Below are 10,348 nucleotides of genomic sequence, written 5' to 3' on the forward strand. Positions count from 1 at the left end.
ATCCATGTTATCTTTATATGCATTTAAATTCTCATAGTACTTTCATCTTTAGTTCTTTACTTTCCATGTAATGCACTTTACTTTTCAATAAAGATAGTTATTTTCTTTAGATTAAAATATTGCATTCATGTTATAGATGAAGTGTGAGTGCCTTGTGGACAGTGCCTCGACGCACACAATCCTTCGCGAAAGAAGCTATTTCAATAGCTTATATGATTATGACGATCCTGTAATTACGATTTCAGGACTATCTAATATAATAGAAGGATTTGGTGAAGCAATGATATTGCTCCCAAATAAAACGAGACTAATAATAAAAGATGCATTATTCTCTCCGAAATCTAATAGAAACCTCATAAGTTTCAAGGATATTCGTTTAAACGGATATCACTTAGAAACCAATGAAATAAATGAGGATGAGTATTTGTATGTAACTCGTCAAAAAGATGGTTCAAAAACTATCTTAGAACGATTCAAGGGACTCCCGTCGGGTCTCTATCATACATATATTCAACCAGTAGAAGCTAACATGATTGTGCACCAGAAGTGCCATTCTTCGACGAAATTTAAACTTTGGCATAACAGACTGGGTCACCCAGGATCAGCAATGATGCACCGCATCATGAGCCAATCAAGTGGACACAACCTGAAGAACCTGAAGATTCTTCAGAAGAGTGATTACTCATGTCTATCTTGTTTTCAAGGTAAACTGATCACGAGACCTTCCCTTCTGAAAGTGGGATTAGAGTCTCCTAGCTTCTTGGAGAGAATACATGGCGATATTTGTGGGCCTATTCACCCCGCAAGTGGACCATTTAGGTACTTTATGGTACTTATAGATGCATCAACCAAGTGGTCTTACGTGTGCCTTTTGTCCACCCGCAACTTAGCTTTTTCAAAGCTATTGGCACAAATTATTAAGTTGCGGGCTCATTTCCCCGATAATCAAATCAAGAAATTACGTCTTGATAATGCGGGAGAATTCACTTCACAAGTCTTTCAAGACTATTGCCTAGCAACTGGCATCGAAGTTGAACATCCTGTAGCACATGTTCACACCCAGAACGGGTTAGCAGAATCTCTAATTAAGAGATTGCAATGGATTGCTCGTCCATTGTTGATGCAATCACAGTTGCCTGTTGAGGCTTGGGGTCATGCAATATTGCATGCAGCATCACTTATCAGAATACGGACGTCTAGCATAGGGCAAGCTCGAGAGGTGCTCATGGTCAATACAGATCAGATAGCCAAAATCATTGAAGAGGCCCTGACTAAGCAGAAGGAAATCTTCAAGTTTGAAATGGAAATGGCTATGCAGGAGATGAGACAAATGCACGACCAACGAATCCGAGCTTTGTCGAACCAGCTAGTTGAGTCCGACCATCGCATCCAGAACACCACAGTTGGCAGCAATCCGGAGGTGGTCGAATTCGTCATGGCCGACGCACCACCCAAGAATAATGGGGGTGGCCCCACAAAAAATAACAACACTGGGGGTGGACCCACCAGTAGTGACAACACTGGGGGTGGCCGTATGATTCCTCTCGAAACTTATCCAAAACAGGATATGGGTGAGGCCGAAAAGATAAAGGAGCTCGAAAGAAAAATCGAAGCCCTGATGTCTGTTCGGGAGGTGAAGAGGACCGGCATTCCGTGTCCTTACCCGAGAAAGTGGGATTCAATCCCGTATCCGACCAGCTTCCTCTCCCCTCCTAGATTCCCCTGAAGAGGAACAAATAGGAGAAACATCATTAAATTTTGTACGTACTAAGGAGGTACTGGACAGAAAAAGCACAGTCGACGACGACGACTTTGCGTTCGATATTGCCGTTCACGTCACTGAATACGACGATGACATCGAACCACGGTCTCTAGCGGAATGTAAACGCAGAGACGATTGGCCAAAGTGGAACGAGGCAATAGGAGTAGAGCTGGACTCACTCTTGAAACGCGAAGTCTTTGGACCAGTAGTCCAAACACCTAAAGGTGTAAAACCTGTGGGATATAAGTGGGTCTTCATCAGAAAAAGAAATGAACACAACGAGGTTGTGCGCTACAAAGCACGGCTTGTAGCACAAGGTTTTTCCCAAAGACCGGGAATAGACTATGAAAAAACATATTCTCCGGTTATGGATGAGAATACCTTCCGATTCCTAATAAGCCTCTCATCTCTGGAAGGCCTAGAAATGCAGCTCATTGACGTTGTGACTGCATATCTATATGGCAATATAGATAAAGATATCTATATGAAACTCCCTGACGGATATAAAATTCCACCAGAGATAGCAGATAGACCTCGGGACGTCTATTCTGTTAGGCTTCAAAGATCATTATATGGTCTTAAGCAATCGGGGAAAATGTGGTATAACAGACTAAGTGAGTTCCTTGCTACGCAAGGATTCACAAATGATAAAGTCTGCCCGTGTATCTTTATAAAAAGATCGGGAACAGGATTCATTATAGTCGCCGTCTATGTCGACGACTTAAATCTCATTGGATCTCCTGCAGAGATCACTGGGATATCTGAAAGCCGTAAGAATACTTTTGAAATGAAAGACCTAGGCAAAACAAAGTATTGTCTTGGCTTACAGATCGAACACCTTAAGGGTGGTATCCTGTTACACCAATCCACATATACACGGAAATTACTTAAAAAATTCCGAATGGATAAATGTCATCCTCTTAGTACACCAATGGTTGTTCGATCATTGGATGTAAAGAACGACCCCTTCCGTCCGCTGGAAGAGGGGGAGGAAATGCTAGGTCCTGAAGTACCTTACCTCAGTGCCATTGGAGCACTATTATATCTGGCTAACTGTACGCGTCCCGATATAGCGTTTTCAGTTAACCTACTAGCCAGATACAGTGCAGCGCCCACAAAGCGCCACTGGAATGGAGTTAAGCATCTTCTGCGCTACCTCCAAGGGTCTATAGACCTGGGATTATATTTCCCGAAGGGTGGGTCTCCCACCTTAATTGGTTATTCAGATGCAGGTTACAGGTCTGATCCCCACACCGAGAAATCACAAACCGGATTTGTGTTTACATTCGGTGGTACGGCCATCTCCTGGAGGTCTGTCAAGCATACCACTGTAGCAATCTCATCCAACCATTCCGAACTCCTCGCGATCCATGAAACCAGCAAAGAATGTGTTTGGCTTCGTTCTGTCATTCAGCACATCTTAGTGTCTACCGGCCTGAAGACTGGTGACCTTGAGCCAACTACCATATTTGAAAACAATGCAGCATGCGTTGCTCAACTTCAGTCTGGCTTCATCAAGGGTGACAAGACGAAGCACATATCTCCCAAGTTTTTCTGGACGCACGATCTTCAAGAGGAGGAGCAAGTTAAAGTACATCAGATCCAATCATGTAATAATTTAGCTGACTTGTTCACTAAGACTCTGCCTAGATGTACTTTTGTAAAACTTGTAAAAGGAATAGGGATGAGACATCTGAAAGACCTACAAGCCTGAAGCTTGTATGGTTCAAGGGGAGTAACCTATGGGTTGTACTCTTTTTCCTTAGGCTGATGGTTTTTTCCCACTGGGTTTTCCACAGCTAAGGTTTTAACGAGGCAAACAAGTTTACTCTGGATCCAGAAGTATCCACCCCATTAGCTTTACGAACTCTGAAGTGTTCATAAGCTAAACCCAAGGTAATGGATGGATAAGGGGGAGTATTATGAGATGAGGGAGGCCTTTTGGCCTCCCCCTCATTATCCCTCGATTCACACCCCATTATGATGGTGTAACACCCCATTAAGTGAGGGTGACTCTTGGGTACTCAACCTATTCACATTGACTATCTATAAATATACATCATAGGCCTTTGGCCTAGGAAATGGTTTCAAACAAAATTAAAATTTTACTTTAATTTTCATCTATTAACCTCCATCTAAATAAGATGTTAATCATGATATTTAACGACGTGCGTTGACCGTGTATAAAATCTAGTTCCTCTGGAAAATAGTAGTTAAATTTTTAGTTGTTTCCACCCTCCTCGCTACAAGTCTATAAACAAACAGCAATTCTTTTCTTTCCCTCTCCTCCCACGCAACTTGAAAAGACGCAAACAAAGGAGGAGGAGAGGGAAAAGAGGCGGCCGAGAAAAAATGAACCAAGTCCAACCCGAACACCTCGCGTGGACCCCACTGCGATCCCTCCCCCCTCTGATTCTCTCCTCATCGACGCCTTCGATCGATTTCTCGGTCAGACGGCTCCTCTTCCTGCCCAAACCATAACCCTTGAAACCTATGCATCCTACGCTTACCTCTACCATTGCCCCTCCCACGACACCGCGCTCCTCGCCGATCGGCGACTCCACGGCGACCTCCCCAAATCCCTCCAAACCTAACCCTAGCCTCCATATCGACCCTCGCCTCGCTGGTCCGCGCCGCACTCCACCCCGCCGTCAGATTTCGGCGACGTTGCCTCACCGCGGCGGCGACGAGCTCAAGCTACTTTACCTCCTCCACCGCCTGAAGATCGAATCCAATGGGCGCCTCATCACCCTCCTCGGCAACCACGAGATCATGAACATCGAGGGCGACTTCCGCTACGTCACCCCTGAAGCCCTTACCGAGTTTGAGAACTGGGGCTTTTGGTTTAAAAATGGAATCTTTATGAAAAAACTCTGCCCTGAGATTGAAAACCCTGAAAACCCTTTCGCGGGGGTCCCCAAATCGTTCCCGGGGGTAAAAAGGGAGTATTGGGAAGGGATTAGGGCGAGAATCGCAGCATTGCGGCCGAATGGCCCAATATCATCTCGATTCCTCGCGGATAATCAATCGGTGATTATAATCGGCGATACTCTATTTGTTCATGGAGGTATCATTGGTGAACATGTCAAATATGGGTTAGATAGAATCAATGGTGAAGTTAGGGATTGGATTAAGGGTTTGAGAGGGAGATTCTCGCCGAGTTATATGAGGGGGAGGGACTCGGTTGTTTGGTTGAGGAGATTCTCTGAGGGGTATTGCGATTGTGATAGTCTTCAAAAGATACTGGAGATGATACCAGGGGTTAAGAGAATGGTGATGGGTCATACAATACAAAGCGAAGGGATTAATGGGGCTTGTGAGGATCGAGCTATAAGGATTGATGTTGGGATTTCGAGGGGTTGTGGAAATGGGTTGCCGGAGGTTTTGGAGATTAGCAATGGGAGGCAGTTGAGGATTTTGACCGCAAATCCTTTGTATGATGAGAGGAGGTATAAGGGTTCGAGGGTGAGAGAGGAGAGAGAGGAGGGGCTTGGGATGTTGGTGAGAGAGGGGAGAATGAGAGAAGTTGAGACAAAAGCGTAGGAGAGTGAAATTGTGTACAATTGAATGGGTATTGAATGGTTGATTGGATTAATAAAATTTGATACTTATTGGCTATTTGAAACAGCTTACGTTAAATTCCTAGTATATTTGGTTTTTGCTTGGTTGATTTTGTATGCAGGCGGCGTCGCAAATGTCTTTGGATTAGAAGAATTTTCTAGTAGAGACTGCTCTCTCAGCTGAGCTGACAGGTACATACAATAAACTTCATTAGTTTAAATTTGTTAGTACTCTGTCTCTGCCTTACCAGTATATTTTATAGCACAAAATTTTAAACCGACCCATTTGTGAACTTAATCCCAAAAAACGACCTCATTCAAACAAAATTGCAAAAACCAACCTGGTTTCAGCCTCAGCGCTGAAACCAGGTCGGTTTTTTGAATTTTTTTTAAAACTTCACGGGAGTTGAACTCCCGTGAAGTTTAGCAGATTTACTGAACTTCACGGGAGTTTAACTCCCGTGAAGTTTCGGAAATTGTTTTTCAAAAACCGACCTGGTTTTAGCGCTGAGGCTGAAACCAAGTTGGTTTTTGCAATTTTTCTTGAATGGGGACATTTTTTGGGAATAAAAGTCTAAATGGGTCAGTTTTGAAAATTTGTCCATATTTTATATCGTGAATGGCTGAACTCTTTAGTGTTTACATAACCTTACACTGACGAACTCTTGTTTGATAATATCAATTGCTGTTAACTGTGTGCTGTTTAGATGAATTAGGAAGTTGGCCTTTGTCTTGCTAATCCATCCAATGATTTAGGGATTTGTATTGATGTTGTACCCCTGATTTTGATCTTCATTGGCCATCATTTTGAATTTGCTTCTGTTTGTTGCTAAAGAAGCAGAATATTTTGGTTATGGAGCTTTTTCCTATTTAAATGCTAACCTAAACAAACTTTTCTGCTTGAGATTTATTTTGCATATGTAGCATAGGTATATGCACTAGGTATGGTAGAATTCATTTAATTTCTTGGTGTTGTAAAAATACCACTTCATGATAATCCCATACATGTAACAGTAAAAGGTCATGCATTTGATACAGAAATCTTATAAAATGCATTGAAAGATATTTAGGGCAATCTATGACTATGAGTTAGCATTCTTGATAGATTAGTATGATGCAGACTGGAGACGTCAATTTCTCATTAGACGACAGTCAGGTGTAGAAGGTGAAATCTCTCAATGACTTTTACTGAAAGGATGAATTACTAGGAATCGTTTCAAGATTAAAAAAGACATAATTCATAAGGTAGAAATGCAATGTTTCATTGTTTTATAGATCTCCTCTTATTATGAGGATCGGTACTCCCCTTTGAGAAATTTCTTCAGTGTTGAGTACTGCATAGATTTTGGTTTTGTTGAGGAAAAAAATCAAGATGGTTCATAGATGAAGCATAGAGGTAATGAGGCAAGGTAGTTAGTGTAGCCATGCACGATGAACAGAATGGTTCTTCCTTGAATTGTACTTCTGTATCCATGCAAAACGAACAGAATGTGATGGGGACATCCGGACTCATACACGAGATTTTCGCCGGGTTTATCAGCGCAGGAGGCGCAATATTTCAGCACTATGGTTTTGATTTCAAGTTGTAATAATTATTTTGAATTTTGAATTTTTGAATTTCGAATTTTGATTTTTATTTGGTAGTTATTGGGCTGATTTAATGTAATTGGTTATGGGAGTGATTTGAGGGATTTAGGAGGATTTTCCAAAACTGTAATTTGCTTTATTTAAACTCTCCTGTAATCAGTTGAAAGATAATTGAAATGAAATGAAATTGATTTGCTCAACTGAGGTGTGAAACCCTAGCAGTTCATTTTCGTTTCTTCTACAACAAAAAAAAAAAAAGAAAATCAAAACTCAAAATCCGCTACTGTTCATCCTCTTCCCCAAGCAAACAACCAACATCACCTGCCACCAACTCCTCCTCCAGCAGCTCCCTCAGAACCTAAAAACCCACCTCCCCAAAATCCGACGACGTCCAGAACCCCATTTCCCTCGCCCTCCGACCCGACCGCCGGATTCCCCGACCGAACGCCCTCCATCCTGATCCGCCTCGAACGCCGCCCGCTCCACCCGAGCGCTGCCGTCCCGACTTCACCCGCCCCGCCGCCGTTTTCGATCCGTGCCCTTCTCCTCTCCATTGCAACGAACGAAGGAAGCCTTGGATCTGAGTTGATTTGTTCAGACCCCTCCTCTTTCCTATTTATTTGTTGGGTTTGTTTGGTTCAGATCCGAACCGAACCAAGTGGGTTCAGATCTGTTTATTTTGGGTTCATTTGTATTGATCTGCATTTGGGATTGCTCGATTCTGTTGACCGTTAGTGTATGGCTGATCCTGATGCTGATGATGGAATCGTGCTAGATCCAGAGACCGGCATCGCAGATTTACAGATTTCTCCGTGGTTTGATTATCAGTCATTCGAGAGCGTGCCCGAATACGTTGAGCGTGTGACTCATCAGATCGTTGACAGCGTAGAGAGTAGCTTGGGAATCAGTTCGTGGCATCGGCGTTTCCATCCAGATACACCGCTCCATCCGAACTACGCCGCCCTCGGTGGAGAACTTCCTCCCCTCATTTTTGGCGTGTACGAACCACCACCAGAGGAACCTCCCATCGAACCAGTTCAACCCGACGAAGGTTCAACTTTCTTTCGCCCAGTTATTTACGGAACTGCTATTGCTTGCATGTTGCTATCAATATTATTATCAATCGTATCTGTGCTGTATTCAGTTTGATTAAGTGAGCGAGTGAATCTGTTGCTAAGTACTTTTACTTATCCAAATATTACACTTTGAACTGTATTGAAAGAACGAATCATTACATTTATTTTCTGGATCATTACAAAAGATTTGAACTTAGTACATTGCAACTTTTGCTTAAAAACCATCGAAAGCTACACTTTATTCTTGAGCTTCCTGCCTAGATCGATCGCTGATTTGGCGAAACATTGTTGTCATTAATCTTCACACCTGCATCACATTGTTTCGCATCATTTTTGGTATCAGAGAACCTGGTTCTAGGTTAGGAAATTTGTGAGTCTTTATTATTAAAAAAAAAAAAAATTAGTCATCTCATTTAATTTTTGTGCACCCACTCATTTCATTGCATTTAGTGCATGCCCACTCGTACCGGTCTACCCTATCGCTTAGGAGAGTCAAGTGAGTCGACTAGTGAGTCCAGTATGTCAGGCAGTGGCGATCCCGAACTCTATAAGAAACTCGATGAGCTAGCAGGACAATTAGGTGCCGTAGTCCAGGGTTTAACCAATCTCCGAAATGAAACCAACGAAAAGTTTGCTAGGCTCGAAGAAGCTCGTGTTGCACCCCCGCCGCTGCAAGATCAAGGTTATCAACATGTCCCCCCACCGCTGCAAGGTCAAGGCTATGGAAACATTGGTCAGCGCCCCCCACATCAACCGGTACCTGATCCGGATGCGCAATACCTGAGGAGTATTAAGATCAACGCCCCAACCTTTGACGGCAAGCTCGACCCACAAGCTTTCTTGGACTGGCTGAAGAGCATGGATCGTTATTTTGATTGGTACGCCCTGACGGAACCCCGAAAGGTTAAGTTCGCCGCTATGAAACTTACCGGACCTGCTTGCCAATATTGGACCAACCTCGAAACGTTGAGGCACATTAGAGGTGAGTTACCGATTACAACTTGGCGAGAAATGACCAATGAACTTAAACAGAAATACCTTCCGCCATCATTTTATCATCGGTTGTTAGATAAGTGGCATCGCCTCACTCAAGGAACCAAATCTGCGAAAGACTACGTCGCACAATTTGACGAACTGTTCACTCGATGCAACACTATTGAACAAGAGGCGCCAATGAAAGTCTTGTCGAAGTTTAGAGCTGGATTGAGAAATGATCTGCAAACCGAACTATTTGCTCGGGGAGTAGACACCCTTGAAAAAGCTTACGCGTTAGTTCAAGATCTAGATGAAGCCAAATCCCATCAATCTTATAGGAATCAGGATTTTAGAGCTCATTCTTCCCAATCTTCCCGTGCCACTACTTCTAGTCATCCTCCGAGTCGATCTAACCCCAGTTCTTCCCAGTCTAAAGTCGATTCCAAAGGCAAGGAACCGGAGAAAGATTTCTCCAAGATTGGCGCTCACGTCAAGTGCTACAAATGCCAAGGGTATGGGCATGTTTCTGCGAACTGTCCGACCCGTCACAAGGTGACTATCATCGATGATCAACACGAATATAAACCTGAACCTGATAGTGATGAGTTTGTCCATCAAGTTGACGATGATACCGATGATTTCGAGGATGATGCTGATGATACTATCTTGAGTTGTCTTAGACAAATTGAAACTCCTACTGTATCAGTTGTCAGATGCGCCATCTCTCAACCCAAGGCTGTTGATGATTGGAGACGTACTTCCATTTTTCATACGTTCACAAAGATTGGTGATAAAAATGATGATTGGAGACGTACTTCTATTTTCCATACGTTCACCAAGATTGGTGATAAAAATTGTAAGGTGATCGTGGACAGTGGAAGTTGTATTAACGCGGTTTCCTAAGCTGTGATCGCTAAGCTTGGTCTCAAGGTTGTACCCCATCCTAATCCATACAAGGTATCATGGATTAACGACACCGCCCTCAATGTCCAAGAGAGATGCCTAGTCCCTCTTCAATTTGCCATTTATAAGGACAAAGTTTGGTGCGATGTTTTGAAAATGGATGTGGGTCAAGTTATTCTTGGAAGGCCCTGGTTATTTGATAACGACGTTCACATCTTCGGGCGATCCAATATGCTATTGTTTGAACACGACGGGAAGAAGGTCAAGATCCTTCCGGTTCAACCAAAAGGAACTGACAAGAAGACCGACCCAAATAAATCTTCCCAAGGTGTTAACCTGATTGGAGCCAAAGAAATTGATCGAGAACTGGCCAACGGAGCTCCTATTTTCGCCCTCGCCGCTAGAGAAACTCCGAAGGATATTTCTAACATAGTTCCCCCAGAAGTCGCTATTGTGTTGGAAGAATTTTCTGACGTCTTCCCTGA

General features: G+C 43.2%; 1 protein-coding gene across 1 annotated transcript; it reads left to right on the top strand.

The window, feature by feature from the left end:
- On the top strand, positions 4,256-5,380 carry LOC109830813 (shewanella-like protein phosphatase 2). The gene has a single exon (XM_020398176.1). It carries the CDS (start codon positions 4,256-4,258, stop codon positions 5,303-5,305), a length of 1,050 nt encoding a protein of 349 aa, XP_020253765.1. The 3' UTR covers positions 5,306-5,380.

This window comes from Asparagus officinalis, chromosome 2, assembly GCF_001876935.1.
Source record: "Asparagus officinalis chromosome 2, Aspof.V1, whole genome shotgun sequence".
Lineage (NCBI taxonomy): Eukaryota > Viridiplantae > Streptophyta > Magnoliopsida > Asparagales > Asparagaceae > Asparagus > Asparagus officinalis.

Bases quoted from the DNA above. Each gene is read 5' to 3' on its own strand.
- LOC109830813 (XM_020398176.1), top strand. From the start codon at position 4,256: ATGCATCCTACGCTTACCTCTACCATTGCCCCTCCCACGACACCGCGC.